Genomic DNA, 22,328 nt, shown 5'->3' on the forward strand with positions numbered 1-22,328 from the left:
TATCAACCATAATGAGTCGTGTATAAAAATAAAAAGTACCACAGAACAACAGCTGCTACATGGGCATGCAAATGAGTGGCCAGTGTGGCTGCAGAGTATCAATGATGTGTCCTTTGCCATAAAATATTCTTTAAGCAGCTTCTCACCAGACTTGAAGAATTTAATCATGTGGCCAAAAAAAAAGTTATTTAGGACATTTGGAGCCAGTGTTTTTATTATGTTCACTGAATTCTCACCAATCCCAGTTTTTCCATGACCCCACTGGTCCGATAGACCAGTAAGAATTAGTCACTCTTCCAGTACAAACTGTTCTCACTTCCTACCACAGCACAGTGTCTGCTCACTGCTCGGTTTACAGAAAACAGTCTACACCCACACAGTGACCAGTATTATGTCTGTCTTACAGAAGCACAGTGTGTGTCATCGACCGGCTGTTCTGTGTCGCCTTTGTCGTATTGAACCTTCCAAGGCTCTGGCGGCCATATTGAAGGTCCTCATACTTTAGTAACATCGGCTGAGAACAGCTGATTGATTTCAACTTGACCTACTGTACACAGCTCTGGACTGAATTGAATTTACTGGATTCATTCTTTTAGTGCTGCACGTTCGTGCCTCATCGTGTTGTTTTATATTTATATTTGCAGTTTTCTGGTTGGCTAGGGATTGTGGACAGATGTTTTTTCTGTTATGTCATTGTCATTTCTAACTGGAAGAAGAGTTTGCTATTTGCCAACATACAACTATGATTTAGAAGTTAAAATAACCATCAAAGCTGTAGGTCAGCTACAGCTGGGGGGCTCTCTGATGTGATCCTTAACCAAAGTCCACCATTTAAGCTGATTCAGCTGAAATTAAATGGTTATTATTGTGACCATCTACAGTTTTTATTACCAAATCTGCAGTTACACACAACAACTACATGATGTGAATGTGGATTAACACTCATCAATAAAACTTATTTTATGCCACTATCAGCAGTTTTGTTCCGTCAGTTGCATCCAGACCATAATAAATCATGTATAAACATAAGAAAACAACTTCCAAGCTAACTGCACTGTTTTGATTTCGTGTCCCAGTGTAAGAGACCAGTCACAAGGGCATGGGGATGTAGATTAATGTCTGCAGTTAGCTGGCAGAATATCAACGAACTGAACGGATTCATCTCCATAAAAGCTTCAGTTTAATGTAAAGTCCATTTTCTCCTCAGTTTGTAGCTCTAGCTCCCTTCTAGAAATATTAATGACTATGTTCATTTTACTTCAAAGTTTATTTTTCATTCTTAGATGAACTTGAGGATATGCTAATAATAATAATAATAATAATATATATATATATATATATATATATATATATATATATATATATATATATATATATATATATATATATATAATTTTATTTTTTATTTTTTTCTCCATCTGGCAAGCTGTCGCTGGTCCTTTACTAAAGGCCTTACAGCAAGTCTGCCATCCTCTCTGATGACACGGCAGCCATTTTGGGCAGGAACACATGCTGTACATGTAAGATAAGCTCCAATATACTTCACATATTAAAGCACGAACCAAAATGGACCCTGAGCGCAGTCAGAGACAGCGCAGGGTGGATGTATTAGTCCTCGCTGTCGTTTCAAAGAGATTGTTCGGTCACTGTTGTGACAGCCGACTCTATCTTCCACTCCATCAAAGGTTCCTGCCAATAATCCTTCCTCCTAACACACACACACACACACACACACACACAGGCTGTTAAGACAGGAGACTTCAAATGCTGTCAAGTACCCGGTTTATGTACTTTCAAAGGAATCGTGACCTCGTCTCTGCATCTTTCCTGGCAGGTGCTGCTGAATATAAATGAAAAGTCTCACTCGCTTTATTAAAGACCGGCAAAGAAATGGTGAATAAGCCACATGAACCAGCCATATTGATTCAAATACTGGTTTACCATGACCTGGCAGCATCTGGTAACAACCTATATAGTGTTTCTTGTCCAAACTGAATAACTGTTGCATGCAGATGTTCTTGTATTGATCTGAATGCACCACAGTATGTTGCAGGTTTCTATGATATAAAAACATATTTAAATTAGCCCATAAACATAACCACGTCATAACCACTGTTTGTGTTACGCAGTTCTGTGGACTGTGCTTCGAAGAGCAGGACCAGGTCTTTGTGTCCTCAGCTGTGTTTGCATGTTATCAGTACTATACAGCAGCTTTGCTCTTTGTGTTATTTGAATACCTTCCTTTTTCTGTCTTGTTTCAAGCACACATGGAGAACAAAAGAATACCTGAAAATCCTAAACAGGTGTTGAGTTTCAGCTCGTGAGGAACTGTTTAGCGAGTTTAACTCTACAAACAGAGACATGAAGCAACAGCACACGCAGTGACCTGAAAGACGTGACCATCGGGCGCTGTGTGGACGCTCTGTGGATGTTTCACCAACATCTACTTCTTTACTGTTTAAGATTCACGTTCATGTCTTGACGCCCCTTTAAGTCCATGGATCTAATGTTTGTATCATTCGTTCCTGTGATGCCTTCATGGTGCACCTGGACACTGGCAGCTGGTAAATCGTAGCTACCTGTGTGTTTTAACACTGATTTTCACTTTTCTTTATTTAAACAACCTGCATTTTTAGTCTTTATATAAGATTTGAACTTGACTTTGAATCATTTACAGACACAATAAACAGAAACCTTTTATCAGGCTGCATGAAACCACTCAGCTAGGAGCTCTGCAGGTTTGAATGAACTGATGTCAGAACTGCTCCTGACTGGTTTGAGATTTGTAGTGTGTGTGTGTGTGTGTGTGTGTGTGTGTGTGTTCAGCCAGCGTTTTTCAATAGAGTTGATCACATTTACATCTTTATCTGACACTGTTAGCAAATGCAGCAGAAGAGAAGTTCCTTCCCTGTCATTACTTCTGTTCTGCATTTGATTTCCTGCTGACTGCTTTGACTTGACATCAGTTTTTGATGCATGACACATGTGAGAGGAACAACGACTGTAAAATGTATTTCCAGTGTGTACATGACTTAACGCTCGTGTACTTTATTATAAGCTCGAGGTACTATAATGGTAATGGCTATAAATGTGAAATTATACTTGCAAAATTGAAGTGTGAGAAGTTGTCTCCAGTAAAGGCACCAACAAAGTTTGCTTCAGTGAGGACTAACCTACAACGTACATGACCGAGTGTTACAAAAAGAACATTAGGAGTCGGACAGGGAGGATATTTTTCTGTGATGGGACACAGATATAGAACTGGGGATATGTCTAATTACTGCTTATCTAGTGTTTTCTGTCCAACTCCAGTGAGACTACCGCAAATATTATAGAGCTAGATACAATCTGCACATATTACCAAGGGACAGAGGCTTCATTTGGCAACCAGAACCACTTGGGGTGTGTTTCAGAGCATAATATATCTTTTCTCTCAGTCTTTCTTTCAGCTCGGCTTTGTGGGACTCTATCTCCTGTGTCAATCAATAGCACTGCAGCTTCAAGCCCACCAGCACTAGCAGCTCCGTCGTCATAGTGTCCCACACCATCCTCCTTTCCATCTGTCTGCACAGATCCCTGAGGCCCCCAGCTTCCACCCAGAGCCAGACATGGTCCTCCATCAATCAATATCTCTGCAGGGCTGCTCTGGCGAGCAGAGCGGGCTTCTCAGAAAGGAGCAGCGCCAAGTGATATATCTGAGAAAGTTCTGGGAATGGAAGAAGAAATTGTGACGGGAAATAGATTTGAAAAGACTCTCAGTTGTCATGCATGTTTTGGCTCATTAACTGCAAATTGGGCACATTGTACATCATCGACTATCATCACTTTTTCCTATTTTACGTTTCAGGAAGCAATCGGCACTTTAACAAATGAATCACACCTGCAGGACAAGTGCGTTGTTGCCCTTTGCTCACATGCTGTATGACAGGGAAGGGAAATAGTGCAACTTTGTCCCAGAGTGAAGATGAGTGTTTCTAGCTTTACTTTGATGCACACAACTGTGTTTGCACATGTAATATTCACAAGTTGACCTTTTTATTCTCCTGCTTTTGATCCGTTCTGTTTTAAATTAATTCATGTAGGTTAATAATAATAATAATAATAATAATAATAATAATAATAATAATAATAATAATAATAATAATAATAATAATAATGAAATACTGGAATCAAGATGATCCCAATTAGCTCTCACTTGGCTGTTGCTGAACTCCACCAGTGTCCCTGGACAAGACACTGAACCCCAAAACCTTGGTGCCTATCTACAAAGAATTTCCCCAAGGGGATTAATAAAGGATCTATATCAATAAGACCGCTCTGGCTAACTTGCTATGCTACAGCACCCGTTGCAGCAAACCTCGGACTGGAGCTGGCATATGTGCCGTGTTAATATTTTTTAATTGAACTTGTGTGGCTCAAAACGTTTGCATGCTTGTGTGAACTATGTTTGGGGCCGAAGATTTGTTCCTGTTTTGAGTGATAAAACAACCACAGTCGTGCATAAAGGAGGCTTCACTGTTCTCTGTTCTCTATTCTCTGTACTGTGTTGATAATTGTACACATGCTTAAATAAATCTACTATCTATCTATTTTTTGATAACATAAAATCCCACAACATAAAATACTCCCTAAAATATTTATGTCTTACGCTGTGAGTTTGAACATTTTACGGCATTTAAACTTTGCCTCAGTCAATAAGAACTGAGGACACAAGCTGTACGTTATAACAAATCCTTCTGACACTCTACCCCTCCTGCCTCTGAGCCCCAGAGATGGAGGTAATAACTCCTGACTGCTTTCTGGTGACTTTTCTGTGATGTTTATGATCCGCTTTACCAGCGGATCCAAGTGCACAGGAAAACATAAATCACCTTTTTTGGAATTGTCTCTTATATCTTGCCGTGTAGCGTGAAGGGAGAGGAACATTTCCTCTGACACCAAAAGGAGGCAGTGAGTTTACAGGCAAAAGCTGAATATAAAAACGACACCCCTTATCTTGTGCTGCTGCCCACACAGACTAAACATGTGGGACAAGCTGTGCAATCTGCACTTTGCCGTTTTCTAAACTCAGTCCTTTCCTATACTAACAGGTCTACCACTGTCTAAGCTGTAATCTGTAAATTCTCACGGGTTTAAAGTAGCTACGTTGCCAGATCCTGTTGAGTTTTCCTCTTTATAATCGCATAAACCCTTCTTGCATGTTCATTGCATGTTTATCTTAATTCTGCACAGTTGAGTTCGTTCACCTCATCAGGTTGTCCCTGATAAGTTTAGAATTAAGGTTCTGCATCATATTTGTTTTTGCAGCTTTTACATAATTTTTTGGAGACTGGGTTAATACTGTACAGTCTTGCCTCTTTTGAACTTTGACATAATTTCAAGTTTTTTTTAATGTCTGCAAGTTGTTTTTTGAGTCACATGTACAACTGTTGCATATGTCTGTCCTGGAAGGATGACAGGTCACTAGAAGTGTCTAATAAATGAGCTGTACATGAGCAGAGTTCAAGCTGAAGGAAAAAACTGCAGTTGTGACCTTAAAATAGCCTCAGAAACTGGACTCTACAGTACAGGGACACACAGTTAAACCTGGCTTCAGGCGGAGATCTCACAACGCAATTGCATCTATTTCTTACAAACACATCAGAGCTGCAGACTCAGACATGCACCCCTGCGTTGTTTGCCTGCATTTGTCTGTGTGCGTATCCGTCTGACTGCTGGCTTGGTTAAACTGGCCCTCTCAGCGTGGCATCTAAATGACCCCTGTCACCAGTGCGTCTGCAACTCGGAGCCAGACGCCAGTGGAGTGAAATCGGACATGGCGGGCGTCCGCTGTCCCCAGCCAGAGACAGTGAGATCGAGAGAGAGAGAGGGCAGCCCTGTAGTCAGCGACGCCGAGTGGCAGGCCAGACAAGGAGATGGGACAAAGTCGACTCTAAACTCCAGCTAACCCCAAAAAGAGCCACAGGGGGGTGAGAGCCAAAGTCCACACACACAGGCAGACTGGAGGATCGAAGACACACACAGTGTAGACGGCCTTTAATTGGTCTGTGTGGTGACAAACGTGAGTTTAAATCAAGAAAGAAGAAGTGAATCAGATTTGAATTCAACTTGAACAAAGGTTTTTACATCATTTCTAATTGTAAATGTACATTATAATAATGTGATACTGACAACTATGTATTAACTGAATTTCAATCTAGCTACTTGCATGTTTTTTGTGCAATTTTCATTTATTTTAATTTTATTTAAAATGATTTTATTTTTTTCTAATTTTTTTAAATGAATAATAATTAAAAATAATCTATTAACACGTTTTTAATCCGATAAATGAGCTGAAATACAAATGTCTTACTATGTATCTGTCAACCCTGTAGATATGGAGTGCTGTGATCTCAGCTCCTGTTACCATGTAGAAAGTGCTCATATCCACCTTCTCACTGTCTGATGTCTCACTTACACACATACACATTGCTCAGTGTTTCCGACAGACTCACACTTAAATAAATAAATAAATAAATGGTGAGAGATACTCCTGTAATTTCTTCTTTCTCACTCATTGATGGGAGCTGACAGAACTGGGATTGGAACAGAAACGCAAGGAGGCCAAGCAGCTACGACTAAACTCAGAGGATCAGTAAAGTTAATAACACATAACACACTGAGCCTTTACTGAAACTCCTTCAAACTGATCTATCGTTCTCATCGCGTTTTTTAATCTGGACATTCCAGCAGTTAATTATTGACTGCATACCGTATCAGAGACGCCCCAACAGAAGTCGATGCTTGTGAAATTATCAGACAGGAATGTCGCAGTTTCTGTTTTTCTCAGGATTTCCTAAGCCACAAATCAAATCCCTGTAAAATCGCCATTTTGCTGGCACAGGTGTTAAATAGCTGAAAAATCTTTGTTTACCTCTTTTATATAAATAACCTTCCAGTAGCAGGTGCCAGATTCCTATTTAAGGCTGAAATAAAATTGTTTAGCCATTAAAATCTATTAGAACTATAGAAAAGCTCGATGTCTGATCTGCTTTTAGGTTGAAATGTGTCTCCTCCACACATAAGAGGACAGGTTTGGTGGAGAAGACCTGGGCAGACTGCCCGTTTATCTGCCTTCGTCAAATGATTTCAAATCCACAAGGACGACCAGTGAGTGGATTTGGGATTCAGCAGAGAGCGCGCTGAGATTGCTGAGTTCATTCCTGTCCCATCAGGCTACATATCAGATAACGTTGTCGCTCTAAGTTTGAGCTGTAATTTCCTAGAAGACGAGGAGCGATGTGACAGATGGCGCTCATGGTATAAGAGCTGCAGAGGACGAGGTTATGTTGCACCGCCAACAAACCTCGGGCCAGACTGGAGCAGGCAGGGACACGAGGAGGGGTCCTTTCATGTCATTGTATTTTCTGCTGCAGAAACATTGTAAGACACATCCAACCCAGGGTCAAAGACTCACGTTTAGCTTTTGTAAAACCATGTTAGTGTTTATGTGGAAGCTCTGCTCTCATCGACTGTGGCTACGACATATATTTTGCAGATAAGATGTTTGTCTTGAAATAATTAAAGATACACTTAGGAACCTAAATCCACAAAGTCAGTATTCTCACCTGGAAACACTGGGACTGACACTACAAGCAGCCACTTCTACACAGAGTCATTTGATTAAATATCAGGATGCCGTGAGTACTGTTGCAAATCATAGTTCTATTGACTATTGCAGTATTAACATTATACAAATTTGATGCATGGCTTTATCTGCTGGGTTAGCATATTGCTCCTGACCTTGTGACATACTTCTATGCTTCTCATTCCTAAATAAAACTCTGTTGCTGGATGACTAAAATTCTTGATAACCGTCACAGAGCATCCATCTTTCCTGGAAACCCTGCTTTGCAATGATTCCACTTCAACATTAACAGCACCAAAATAAACTTTTAGACATGTTTAATACACACTGTCTTGCTTCCTTTGTCAGGAAATTGAAACATCCAACTTCCTCATTCCTGTCAGGTCAGGACACTGAGCAGTTATCTAACAGCGGCAGCTTGGTCACATGCAAAGTCTTATCAAGTTTAAAAGCTTCAATTGTGAAACAACAACATATTCTGGTTTCCCTGCAGCTCGTGGACTAATTACAGAGAATGAAACACTCATCCAATACTTAACGTTTGTACCTTTTCGCTGTTGTGAGCTGGTCTGTCAAGCAGAGGAAAACAAGTGGCTGCTACCAGTGGCTGGTTTCCAAGAAATTCACTTCCCTCCTTCAGTCGAAACGAGAGCTGCCTCCTCCAGCTGTGTCAGTGTCAATAAACTGAGTATAAACCATTATTTAATAATTGTGTTTTTTTAATCTAGCATCACTGGAAACAAAGAGGTGTGTCTACACAACTGTCCTGTGATAAACTCTAAAGAGGAGTTGGACTGTGGGACATATCTGGTCTTACACCCCACTCTGACATCCTTAGGTTAGAGGAATTGATGCATCACATGGTATCATACTGTGGGATTTCTAATTTTTTTGTCCATCCTTTTTTTAGTTGTGGAACCTAATAATTAACTCGTCAGGGCCGAAATCCTCACTAGTAAAACAGTTCAAGCCTCTTTGGCCCTACTATTATACCGGTGAGGCTAAAAGTATTTGTCTAAGAAGAGCCATCCACTTGAGGGTGAAGTAAACTCAAAGGCTACAGGTGGATGCTGCATAGGAATGGAGCTTTTGAAATACTACAGCAGCAGTAGTAGTAGAGTAGCACTGCCACTCTAAAGTAGCCTGCAGGCTTCATATCATTAGTTGCAGTATAGTAGCAGCCACTGTAGCTGCTGCAGCTCTGCACAATCTACAGGATTAATGCTGCACGCAGGTTTGCTCTTCTAAATGGAGGCTAACCGACCAGATCACTTATATAGAGTATATTCATGTGGTAACCACTAAATTAGCAGTCGCTGCACAAGTTGCATTATAAATAGCAAGACGTGCTTAAATATATGAAGCAGTAGTAACAGTAATAGCAACAGTGGTGACTCAACCTCCAACTGCATTCGTTCCCCACCTTCCTCTGCACGCTACACACACTATGTGCAGCAGCTGCAGCCTCCCTTTGTCCTGCTTCATCTTCTCTGCCTTTAGAAAATGAGCCCCAGTCTGAATCACACACAGGCTGATGGTTTAATTAAGACATGCGACGTGTTGCATGAAAGCAAGCCTGTTGATCACAAGACCGACTGGATGCTCAACAAAGAGTGCATTTGTTGTTTTAATCTACTTATATTGAGGCAGGGCGAGATAGAGGATGAGCAAGGCATCATGCACACTCAGTCTAACCTCAGTGTAACAAGTCAATACACTACACGGACAGAAGTATGTGGACAACTCTGTAGACAGAATTAACTGGGGAGAAATTAAACTGTATCAGACAAAGAGAGAAAGAAACATGGTGTGAATGACATGCAGCGAGTGAGAGAAGGTGAATGATATATTATTAGAGTCTTAACTCTCCCATCACACTCGCACACGTCTCGTTCTGTCTGACACACACACACACACACACACACACACACTGAGCAGCTGACAGCGGCGCTAATGGATGAGTCACCGTCATAACTCCTCATCAGGTGTTTGTGGCTCTTCAGGAGGATGAATGAATGGACTCAGAGGTGGATTTATGAGAACAGGACGCGTTTTAAAAGAATATTCTATCACAGCTGAGCTACAGTTTATGGTGCCGTAACTGACCTCGTGACATTTTTCTAATACTGTTATTGGACCATGTTTGTGTCTAGGACGTGTTTGTCTTTAGTGCACAGTTGTTAGTAGAGTGAAACATATGCAGCAGAGGGTAAAGACATATGTCAAATGTCCCCCAGGCTGAATCGTCCGTCCCAGTTCATATGAGCAAATCAGAACGGCCCATAAAGACTCAAAATCACACACACTTAAGGCTCTAGTTTATAATATTGATATTATAAACTAGACAAAAGCAGAATTAAGCCGCATTAATACAAGAGTGTTGATATAATGTATTAGTTATGTAAACATGCACTTTAAATGTGCACGTAGGATGAATGTTATTCAATTCATTACGTTAAAAAAGGCAATAAAACTAAATGTATATACTGGATTGCTGTTTGTGATGCATTCACTTGTTACAGTGGGTCATGACTGAGATCAATACATCATAAAACAGGTTATTAAATTTATACTGTGTGTTTATGAGATAATGTGTTTTTTTTTTTTGTGAAAAAATAAAATATACAGTCAGGTGGTGAAGTCCACACAAAATGGCTTCAAAATATACAAGAAATATTATTAAAATCCAAATAAATATGAGATATAAGCAAAGAGCAGCCACAAACCTGGAACCCTGGTAATAAGATAATATATTAAACATGTTAAACATGTTAAACATGATATTAATCTGTGTTTTTCTTTTCAACTGATCAGTCATTGATTATTCTAAACACTAATCTTCAGTTCAGCATCACTTTAATCTACTGATCTAGATTTCAGCCAAAAAGCTGAACATCATCATCATCATCATCATCATCATCATCATCATCACACGGCTCCATTCACACACAAACCGCCGTCCACACACACACACACACACCATCACACACACACACACCATCACACTGCCCAGAGGAACGGAGACAAAAAGAAATCCGCACAGCATCATCTCACACACACACACACACACACACACACACGATACAAACCTGCTCATTTCATTTGCACATGTGTCTGTTTTATTTTCAGATATAAATAAGTAAACACCACAGTTTAAAAACCTTCTCCTCATCTCTATCCTATTGATAGGCAAGGTGGCATCTCTCCCATCCCCACCCTACGCCCAATGCGCATGCGCGCCGCAGCAAACAAAGGACCAGGCAATTAACCGACAGAGGATGGTTAATAAAGTTTGACTCGCTGCAGAAATGACACCCAACATCGACGCAGCTGCAACACGAGCATGAACTTAAAGAGTGTGTGCAGCGGGTGTGCTCCTCTAATCCTCAACCACCCCCTCCTCATCCCACCAGAGCCCTCCAAAGCTCCATCACCCCCCCCTCTTCCTCTCAGTGCAATAAAACAGAAATATGAGATCAATAATTCATCTGAATCATGGCATAACCTGGTTAGAGGAGCTCGGTGTGTGTGTGTGTGTGTGTGTGTGTGTGTGTGTGTCTTTGCGCATCAGTTGCATTCGACCGAATGGTGTCACACCTCCACACAGACAAAGAGGTGGGGCGAACAGAAGAGGGTCTTCTTCATCCTGGATGTCTCCAAATGTTCACTGGCTGAAAAATGTGAGGTGAAAAAAACGCTCCTCGAGCAGTTTGTGGAAATGACACGATCACAACCAAATAATGTCAATAATAAAGAGTGCGTGGAGCGCGTGATCACACGCTCGTGTGCGCAGTCGAGGCGCATTTTTCCTCCAATAAAAGTGGAAAAACGCGAATCTGTGTCTGGGAGCGCGGCGCGTGTTCCTCCAGACTCCACACACCCCTTTTTGAAGCTCGTGCACATTTTTTTTTTTTTTTCGTGGGGAAAAATAAGAAAACCAGAAGACTTCGTTTCTGGAATTCTTCCATTTCCCACTTCTGGCCCTTTATTTTTTATTTTATATAAAATCTACTGGATCTTTTGTCTCAGTTCCTCCGCTCATCCAAGCAGCGCGCGCCTCAGGTCCCCAAACGGAGAGATGGAAAAAGACAAAAGGCATAAAAAAAAAAACCAAACTAAATAACCACGAGCACCAAAACAGCTTTCTGGAGAGGAAAGCAGGAGAAGTGACTGAGCTCTTACCGTGGACACTGAAGTTCCGACGCTCCTCTGCTCTCCTCGCAGTTTCAAGTAGCGACTGCTGTAATTTTTTTTGCGGCTTCTCCTGCGCGCCTAGCGGCTTGTGCCTGCTGCACGGTGGGGCTCGGCGATCCTTCGCCTGCGCGCACACGCACCCGTACCTACGTTCACGCGCGTGCGTTGTGCACGCACTCAAGCAAGTACACGGAGCAGATGCACAATTCAAATCTCCATCCACAGAAAACGAGTCTTTATTTCACTCAGTTTTCTAAATAGTTTCTGTGATATTTAAAAAAAAAAAACCTTGTGGTGCGTTTGTGGTCTGATTCTTGATGGTGACTATTTTTATACATGATGTATGATGAGTCTACTTTGTGGCACTTGGCAATGCTGCGATTTTACAAATGGTTTTTCTAATATTTAATAACATTTCTTTTCAAATGTCGACCAGCAGGACGTTACTTGCATCAAAAGATCATTTAGGTTGCTCCATTTGTTTTTCTCTCTCAGTTAAATGTTCCCTTCACTCTAAATTTTCCTTATTATAATATTGGCTCGGATCTTGTGCTGCGCATCGCTCGGAGATGTCATTTTTTTCTTGCGCTTGTTTTATTGGAACTACTCCTTTACTGTCCCTGCGCGCTCTGACTGGCTCAGTGCGCCCCCTGCCGTTCACTGCACACGTGTGTTGGTGATGTATTACTCACAGTTAGACACTAGATGGCAGCGTTGGCAAAAAAGTGAGTCAACATAACGAAAACTCAAATATAAAATAATTAATTTACTGCACATTTCTCCAGTTCTGCACTGAAGTTTAAACATTCTTGTACTTTGTATTTTTTATTGGAGACAGTGGTGTTTCTTGTACCTTGAGATCTGCAGGATGTAATTGTGTTTCTTCGTTAATTGTCAGCAGACTGAGACTCAGCAGTTTGGATCCCCTGGAGCGACTCCCAGGGGAGAAGAGCAGCAAACTGCAGCCTCTCCTCCGTTCAGCAGGACGTGTGTGAGGATCACAGAGAGTCGGTTTGTTCTGGGAGATGCTGGAGATGCTGTGACCTGCAGCTACACCTGACCTCTGCTCAGAGCTGCTGATCAATCCTACATGTTCTGAGACGACCCCAGAGGTTTGCTGATGAACTCGAATTGACCCTTCACCCCCTACTAAACCTGACAGCGAGCAGGACGTAAGCACATAGAACCAACAAGTCTTTCTATTGTTTGTTTTAAAGGGCCAGTTCGCCTACATTTCAAAAACCCGACTTGTTCACAGAGGTATCAAACAGTGAAGACGATGGTGGTGAAATGATGAAGTTTTCTGTATATTAGGAGATGATTAGAAGAAGTGTCTCATTATGTATGTGATGTGGGACATTTGACCATATATTGTCATGTAGCTGCTAATGCAGCAGTATCATTACCTCCCATGCACACTCACTTTACTGTATATATCTAGTTTTATATCTTTTCTATTGTGTACTTATTTTATATTTATATATTGCATGTTTATTTTGCACTAGAGTATTTGTTTACTCTTACTCTTACTTACTAGTTTACTCTTGTTGTGTCTCACACTTTGTGCTGCTGTGACATCTTGATGCTGTTTCCTTTCCTGTGCCTGTTTTTCACTTAGTCAAACGCACATTTCTACGCTTGTGATTAACACGCTGGTTTGAAGAGTCAGTCACAGAAATAGTTACTGAGGTAAAGATATGATGAGAGTGTACAAGAAGAAGTTCAAACGCAGCTTTGAAGCCTTTTGGTTCTGGTGATGTGGTGAAGATGAGTCAAGACAGACAAACTAATTATACTGAATACATTTTCCTCAATGTGTTTTCAACATCTACTGCATGAATAAACCAAATAAACCTTTAAATGTAATGTCTAATTTCATATTAGTTAGTAGCTGGACTTTGTTATATCTCTTCAACTTCAATGAAAATTTTGTTCATCGTATAAAAATAAAATCTATTTATTTAGGCACATGGTCAATGTTTAAATTAATAGGACTCTTTGAGGCTATTTATCAAACAACTTTTGATTTCATAAGAGCTTTACGACTTTTTAGTTCTTTCAACTCTTTAAATACGGTTGATTGTTTGAAGGCATTTAATGATTCACTCAATGTGACAATAACGTTGTGTCTGAATTTCCACTCCTGTGAATCTGCCTTCTCTAGACCTCTCTATAAGAGAAACGTCTTACAAACAAGCCCAAATACTCCTACTACAAAGGCGAAACCGTTTCCCTCTAGTTTTTCACTATCAAAGGTTTAATAGTAATAACTGGGCTTGTCGTGTCCTGCCCAGATTGAGGAGCTTGCTGTGTCATCATTTGTCAGTAAGTGGCTAAGATTAACATGTAGCCTTGGGAAACCACAGGGAGTGAAGACAAGCTTGACTGCAAGTAATTATGAAGCGCTCTCTGCCTCTCTTTCACTCTCTGTCCCTGCCTGCCCCCTTCAAGTGTCCTTCAGAAGTTTCTAAGAGTCTTTACACAGATTTGGGGGGTGGTCTTTGAAGGGCTTCCAAGTTTTCCTGATGAGGTCTTTGACTTATTGAGACGTCTGGAGTTACTGAGTTGAGTTTGTATTGTTAGTTACAGACATTTAATTTCTATAATAAGTTTGTAATAGAAATGTTAATTGTTGAGATAATAAAAAGTTTAGTTAAACTAGTTTCTCATGTATTTCAACACATTTCCAGGTAAATCTTAGTATTTTAAAATTGCGACTAATCTCTAATTAGGGAATCATTTCTTTAATCGCACTAATAAAAACGCAGTTCTCCACATTTACATTTGTCTGCTTCACCTTGCTCTCCGTCCTCCTCGTGGCTCCCAGGTGTGTCCACTCTCTCTCACCTGCTCTCAGCGTGATGCTGGTTGGAGGAAGTCTGTTTTGGCTTCACCACTGTCACAGTTACCAGCAGGAAAAAATGTGCCGGTCGGTCTCGTTATCTCACATCATTAGGAGAAGTCTAAAATAGCAACAGGAAATGTTTGTCTTCCTGATCCTGTTTTGGTTTGTTTGGAGATTTGGATGCTGCCAAAGAATCAAACAAGAAGAGGCAACTGGCTCCTCTTCATCCCACAGTCCTTCTCACTGATGAGATTATTAGTTCCCAAAAACAAGTTAATAATGTTGAGCTGTCGAGTTGCTGGTTGCAAGTACTTGACCAGTTAGACTTCAACTCTCAAACTGTAGAGATACCAAAGTCATTCAACACCTGTCATAATCAGAAATAAGCCACAAGTCGAGCTTGGGTTACTGTAGTTTATCTAATCTAACCTCTTCTGACCTAATAAATGTTTCTATTCTCATTAACACACAATAAAATGTGGTTTAAATGCTATGTCAGTGTACGATTGAATGATGTGAAGTGTTAAAGTCACATGAACAGGCTGAATCACAGCGAGGTTACCGAACAGCTGAGTGGTTCAGCAGCTCCTCATCACTCACAGTACAAATCGCCTTCACTTCAACTCGAAACCTAAGTGTCAGCTCCCAGAAATCCTTGACACACATTGACCGAGGTCAGAGGTAGAACTGTGTTCATGTTAATGTGAGCTTGGACAGGTAGCTCGTACCTCTCCCTAAATCCAGTTTGACCCTGACTGAGGAACCCTCAGGGGCCTAAAGACCTTCACTGCAGCGAATGAGTTCTACTTAACCTCTGTCAGCAGCCGAGAATTAGAGGTCAAGGGTTATTGAGGTGACATTGTCCAGGCAGGCGACCTGTAGAGACGGCTCACGGCTCAAAAACATATCACAGACAAATAACTGGGTATTAATTATAAGTTAGTGGTTTGTTGTTAGTGCCACTGTGAAAAATGATCCTGACGCGAACTGATGTTACTTTGTGTGTGATTTAGCATTTATGTTGTAGCTATGGAAACAGTCTAATAATAAAAAGTGTCATGTTTTATTCCAACATACTTAAAATTTCATCCAATGCTTTTAAAGCTAATTTATCCACAGGTTGGACCCCCGGCACCTTCAGGCCCTGCACCTCTGTCTAGTATCAATCAATGCTCTGTTGCAGCTGAATCTTATATGTTTTATATGCTGATTAACTCACAGAGTGACCACAATACAGAACAAAGTAAAGCTTTGCTGATAGAACCAGATGTGTTTATGTTATTGCACCTTTTTCAGCTACTCGACATCTGTTGTTAGATACTAGTCCTGATAAAACAGAGTCCTGCTGCAGGCAGAAAGACCTGAAATCCAACAGGAGCTCAGAGTGGGAGCGATGAAGAGTCCTGCATCACTTGTAGCTGGATGGTTTTCATTTGCTGAGGGCGGACAGGCTTCTCTGAAACAGACTAAACAGTTTATCATGAACCACAGTTACAGTTCACGTTAGACAGCATCAGTCTTTACCTGCAAATAACCCAAAACAGCATATGTGGCTGTGGTAGTTATGTTGAGAGCGAGGGCGTCAGGTGGGTGGGAAGAACGTTTGTGCTATGAGAAGGTTAAGTTGGATGTAAAAGAAAAGTGATGCTTGTTTCCTTTTTCAACTGCGACCTCGAGTGCTTATTTTTCCTGCCAACAAAGATCCTCTGACCTGTAACAAAGTGCTTCTTTGAACCCAAACGTGATATTTCTTAACCTCTTCTAACCTACTTGTTCTGTTGTGTTTCTAAACCAAATCATTCAAACTTAAGGTAAATGTTTTGTAGGTTTTGAGGGCAGCAGTGAAGTGTGCTGCTCTCCTGTCGGTCACTTCGCAGCAGTGGGCGCTAAATCCCAGAGCTGGCAGGGCCCCTGGGCACAAACCAGGAGGGGTCAGGGGTCCTTCTGTGTGTCGAGCAGGTTAAGGGGAAAAGCAGATGCACACACATAATCCTGTGTTTGGATTAGACGTGAAGGCTCAGCAGGCTTGTTACAGACTGCTGCTCACAGGATTTGTGGAAAACTCCAAAAAGTCAAAGGCCACTTGTCAGATTTAAAGTTATCTCCAAAACTTAATGGATCTTAAGTTAATGTTGGAGCTGAGATTGTGCAGGAGCAACACAGGCCTCATAATAAGGTTTGAAATAAAATCTTTAATGAAAATGTGTTTAACTAATAAGAAGAACACTCCTATCAGGTGTCATTTAGTAGCTGACTTCTCTTGACCTTGGAAAGTAGTTTCACTAGTTCAGTATTTAAAATAATTGACTCCACTACAACAGACAGTGAAATGTTTAATTCCGACCTCTACAGCATCTTCTACATGTCAAAGTTTCACCTCCATCCAATCGTTTTTTACCTGTAAACATCACCTGCGCTTCGGCTCCACAAGTTGACAGCAGGAGGAGTCAGAGACACAGCGCGACAGAGGAGGAGGGCGCTGCGTCGGGAGGTGGAGCCTCGGGATCATTGTCCACCGGTGTGAGGGACTGACTGAGTGAGCGTCTCCAAAGTTTGACCGGTCCGGACTCTCGTGGATTCGCTGCTGCTGCACGTTTCACCGCTGACCAAACAAACCAAGCACCGAACCAGACGGAGCCGTGGATCAGTTTGACGCACGGAGACGCAGCAGAGGCGCACGGAGGCGGGTTTGGGCTCCAGGAGGAGAGGAGCCGAAAGTTTGTTCCTCTGAGGGACTCCTGGTGACTGAGTTGGAGCAGTCCACGAAACAAAGAGTAAATTGACCACTGTAGCCCGGCACTGAGTCACTCACTCACCGACTGACTGTCCTCCATCCTCCAGACCTTCAGGAGAATCAACCATGGACTGAAACTCTCGGATCTGCTTCATTTTTTCTTTGCGGGGAATCAAACTAACAACACATGAGTGGGATTGACTGGACGCGCGGTTTTCATACAGTAAATCCTCGGGGATTAAAATAACGAGGGCGATGGATAATTTCTTCACCGAGGTAAGAAGCCACAGCTCAAGTCTTTCACACTTTCATTCATGCAACACGTTGGACACACTGAACTTCAGGTGTAACCGAACATCTACCTGTTCACTCCTCTGCAGCTCATCACAAACTTCAGCTAGTTGTGGTGAGGTGCAGCTTTTGCAGCCTGCTGAAGGACACAAGGTGCTTTAAAGTCAGGATAAACATCCACAGAAAGTAACTTTAAGAAGCTAAGAAACAGGATTAAGCACAATGAAGTGAACATCAGGACATTACTGTGGTGTTCTAATGAAGTATGAGAGGGTTTTTATTAGCAAAGGTGCAAATTAAAGTCATTACAGATGGACACACAGGAATATCAGAGGGGCTGCGTTGGTCAGACGGGGGCTTGGACTGGGTCCCAGTGGATCTGTGGTATTTCCGCAGGTCTCTCTCCTTCCTCCAACAATTTAAGAAAAAAACGTGCAGTGAAGCTATTAATAGAAATCTGAACCTGGGTCCCTGCTGGGCTTTGATTGGCCGAGCAGCTGAAGCTGTTCCTGACTGGTTCTATGACCAGGAGACACTTGATGTTTGGTAGAAAGCATTTTTAGAAATATCTTTAAATATTTCAAGATAAATTTGAACTGTTTAATCAATAAAAGGCAAATAATGTAGGTAATTATCTGTCATCATGTAAAGAGCTGAAACATTCAACTATTTAATTAATGTTCCAGGTGGTGTCCAACATCTCTTAGTTCCAGCTCGTCTGTCTCTTCTCTAAACTTTGTCTTTTATTGTTATAACCTAAATGTTAGTTTGACTAAACTAGATGTAAAACACATCGCTGGGTTCTGTAGTTGTTGCTCTATTGTTGACCTTTGCCACAGTTTTCTGGTTTCGTGGCCCAAACGATTAATTGCTTAATCGTGAAAGCATTTTTATTGATAGCAAAAGGAAAGAGAAGCCAAACTCATCAACTTAGTGTCGGGATGTTTTTATCCACCTGAAAACCAGCTCGACACAGATTTCCAGCATAGATTTGATGAATCTCGTCCGTAATCGTTCGTGTTGGTTTAACAGGTGTGTGAGCTCGACAGGGAAATCAGCAGGTGGGGACTTATCTTGGTTCAGGTGGGTTTATTCTCTGTAATGACCGTGATAATGAACCACAGCACAGTCTATCAGGTGGTTCATCTCCGTAATGTGAAGCACCCTGGTTGTGTAAATCCTCTACAAACTGTGACTCATGGCTAATAAGTATTCATTGTGGTTGATTTACGACATCAGTGTGCACACCTCCCTCTGATGACATCAGCCAGGTAACAGCAGCACCTGATTCACTTCTGATGCTTCACCACTGTGGTAAAAATATGTTTCACAACTACAGGAGACGTTTTGCTGACAGACTGGCTCAAAACAAACACAGCACAGCCCTCAAAGTGATTTAAAACCGGTTTCTCTTCAGGCGGAGGAGAGGTTTAACGGTTAGACAGCTGAACAGTTATAAAAAAACCCGGCTTCCTGGTTGATACGTCGCCTGCTCTCTCATTGGTGCTCGAGGATTTTTAAAGTACACTGAGGTTTTCAGCGGTATGAAAGGCCAAAGGTCATGAGACTCGCTGAGCTCCCAGGTGCCTGTGTGAGCAAAGTAAAACAAACACACTGAGGTTTTGCAGTTTTTTCCCAGCAGCAGCAGAGTCGTGCCGGACTCATGACGAGTGTACAGTACATCTGGCTGCTGAGCTTCGCCTGTGTGAGAGAGAGAGAGGGAATATTTCTGAGTGCCAGAAGCAGGCAGGCGTGCACAATAGTCTCAAATATCGGCCTGCCTGCCTTTATATCTGCCAGTTAATCACAGCTGAAACAAAGAGGCCAGTCTTTAAGGGAAAGGGCATTTGACAAGCAAGTAAACCAGCTTCCAGCCGCTGCAGACGGAGGCCAACAGCTTGAGCTGGGAGGAATGTGAACAGAGTCGGAACTGGAGTGTTTCAGATTTATACTGAGGACAGTTTAGAGCAGGGAGCACGAACACAGACACTGTACTGACAAAGGGCATCGAACCTTCAACCTTCACTTTATCGTGTAGAACCTCCAAGAGGCCGTGTTTAGTCCTTTAGTAAATCTACTGTGTAAAAAACACTTCCCACTGCTCCTTCTTATCTGTGCACAGTGAAACATGTTCTAGTCAGGAAACCACTTCTAGCCAGGTCAAGATTTAAAGTTTAAGCTACAGTATGGGATGTTTTTTAATATCTTTTAGTGAAAATATGTATCTTAAGGTACAGATGGCGTCCACACCGCCTGTTCTCAGGTCCTGCAGCAGTGCAGAGATATTCAACTGTAGTTTTTGAGTGTGGTAATTGCAAGTGTCATGATACTGCAGTCTTAAATTGTATATTGTAGCTTTAATCCCAGTTTCCAGGTTAAAAAACACTGTGGAAAACTTCAGTTTCAGTTCAAGGAGGCTGTTTAGCTGACACACTGAACCAGAGTAAACACAGCTACAGATAAATACTGTGTGGTTCAGTGTTTTAAAGCAGGGAACTCGCTATCAGTCGAAAAACCTTTGTCCTCATTTCTCAGATGCTTCAAACTAATTAGATCCTTTTTGAATTTATCTGTCGAGTTATTCAAGTGTTTTACGAGTGCAGGGACATCATCCTCACCAAAATTAAATGTTGCACTGCAGAGCTATAGCAAGGCACATTGTCCTGAACGACACCGACATGAATGTGTTGACAATGACATATCCTTCAGGAGGAGGCTTCTCGTCTCTAATTACTGAGCTGCAGCCAAAACAGTCTGGACAAGAGTCAGTCCAGGGTCTAAAAATAGAGCGATCACAAATCCAGACTGCGGCTTTGATTCACTTGGGTATTTTTCTTGAAACATTTTTTCTGTCCAGTGACTTTTTCTCCTGAGCAGGTTTTGATAGAAGTGTCTTTAAAGTGAGAGTTACCAAAGTATTAAGGTGAACAGACAGATGTGTGGATAGTTATTAGCATTTTCATATGAATTACTGACAGAGAATGGACCTCAACAACCCCACACAGATGCTGTCGTTTTGTATATTGTCCTGATATAAAGAAAAAAACTGTCTGTAAGTGGCAGTTTGAGGCAGTGAAACCCTTCACTGAGAGCCGGACCAGCAGCTGCTGCAGGCAGGACGAGACAGGAGAGAATAAACCTGGTCGGTGGGCATCACTGATTGGTCAGTTTTGATCTGTCCAGTGAACAGTTGAGTTTGTTCTCTGAGGCAGCAGGAGCTGCAGTGTTTGAAGGTGGGGTGTGTGTGTGTGTTCGTGTGTTTACACAGTGGAATCAGTCAGTTGAGCCCGTCACACGGTTCCAGAGTTTGTTTTCATTTGAACCAGTGGGCGTGGTGCGAGGTAGGCTTCACCTGTCCACCAATCAGACCAGCAGGTCTGCATCGTGGGTGTGTTTACTGTGATCACAGTGTTTGTCAAGGCAAATACAGAAGATTCAGCTGCAGCAGGGTTCATCGTCACCTAATGCTTCACCACATCAGACATAGATTAAACTCACCTGAAACATTAAAGCGCAGGTTGGATCAGCTCCAGGAGGTTAATGGTAACAAATGTGTGCATTTGTATGATGAATAATTGATGTTTAAAAGGCTTCATATTTAAAATGGGACTTTCCTAAACTCATAAAACACCCATATTATCTGCAGGGCTAGATGCCGTCATGCCTCTCACAAGCTTAGTGCTGCATGTCCCAGTATCTTAGTTCTTCTTAGTTGTTCTGTTGAGAAATCAAATTTATCTTGTGTGTGTCGCCGTGCTGTCTGTGTGGAGCGTGCACCAAGCATGCAGCATGAGACCACGTCTGTGTTCTTCATATTAGATTTTGTCTATTCAGTCCCATAGGTTGTAGCTTCGGCTGTTGATGATGAGCTGTGTCAGAGGTTTGAACTGTCAATAGTTGTAAAATCACATAGACAGCTAGAGTTGAACTAAAATAAGAAGAAAATCTGATTAACGTGGTTTTGGTTAATCGATGCACTGGTCCAAACCAGCCCTGAGACTTTTAAACCTTTTATTCTTTAAGACGTTGAGGCTGTTCCTTCTCCTCCCTCAAGCTTCAGCCGTCTGCATTTCTCATTAAAACCATAAAAAGTAACAGTGCAATCATAGACGTTAATGGGCTCCCCACAATAAACAAAGCCCTGCCCAGTTTGCGCCGCTTCATTTTAACGATGATTTTCGTTTCTCTACTGTTACACAGCATTTCTCTTTCCTTTTTTCCCCCCGCTGTGTTCTCCTTGTCTTTCTGCCCGGCTTGTTTAAAGCTGAAACCTGAAACCTGTGGAGCAGCCAGAAGGAACCGAAAGGAATTTAAACAACTTGCAGATTTGTCGTTTTGTGCTCCTGCTCCTCGTTGTCCTTGTAGAACAACTGTACGTTCTTGCTGAGACTGTAGGTTTTGTCTAGTCAGGATCTCCTTCAGGTTACTGTGACATGTGACTCATTTGAGCGTCAAATAATGGATTAAAAGTCAGTGAAAATGAAACTGAGATTCACCAAATCTAAGATTACAGATACGTTATCTGGCCAAAACTATTCAGACGCTCTATTATTCTATACTTTTCTTGACTTGTCCCTTCAAATAAAGGACCTGTGACGGTGTTGCAGCTTATTTACCTTGAAACATCGAAATAAAAT

At 41.7% G+C, this 22,328-nt stretch overlaps 2 protein-coding genes across 3 annotated transcripts in view; one reads left to right on the forward strand and one right to left on the reverse strand.

The window, feature by feature from the left end:
• The window catches only part of basp1 (brain abundant, membrane attached signal protein 1), a 35,752-nt gene extending 23,792 nt beyond the window's left edge, over positions 1 to 11,960 (reverse strand). The window contains exon 1 of one of the 2 annotated variants that reach the window (XM_026374915.1): positions 11,810 to 11,960. The gene's annotated coding sequence lies outside the window, so the exon portion shown is untranslated. Of the gene's footprint in view, positions 1 to 8,174; positions 8,197 to 11,809 lie in introns of those variants that run through there. The other variant, XM_026374920.2, reaches the window with a different exon arrangement.
• Positions 11,961 to 17,194: 5,234 nt separating this feature from the next.
• myo10 (myosin X) overlaps positions 17,195 to 22,328 on the forward strand; it is an 82,182-nt gene continuing 77,048 nt past the window's right edge. Inside the window, exon 1 of the mRNA XM_026374755.1 lies at positions 17,195 to 17,676. Within this exon, the coding sequence (XP_026230540.1) occupies positions 17,656 to 17,676 (21 nt within the window). The 5' untranslated portion in view covers positions 17,195 to 17,655. The remainder of the gene's footprint in view (positions 17,677 to 22,328) is intronic.

Source organism: Anabas testudineus, chromosome 17, assembly GCF_900324465.2.
Source record: "Anabas testudineus chromosome 17, fAnaTes1.2, whole genome shotgun sequence".
Lineage (NCBI taxonomy): Eukaryota > Metazoa > Chordata > Actinopteri > Anabantiformes > Anabantidae > Anabas > Anabas testudineus.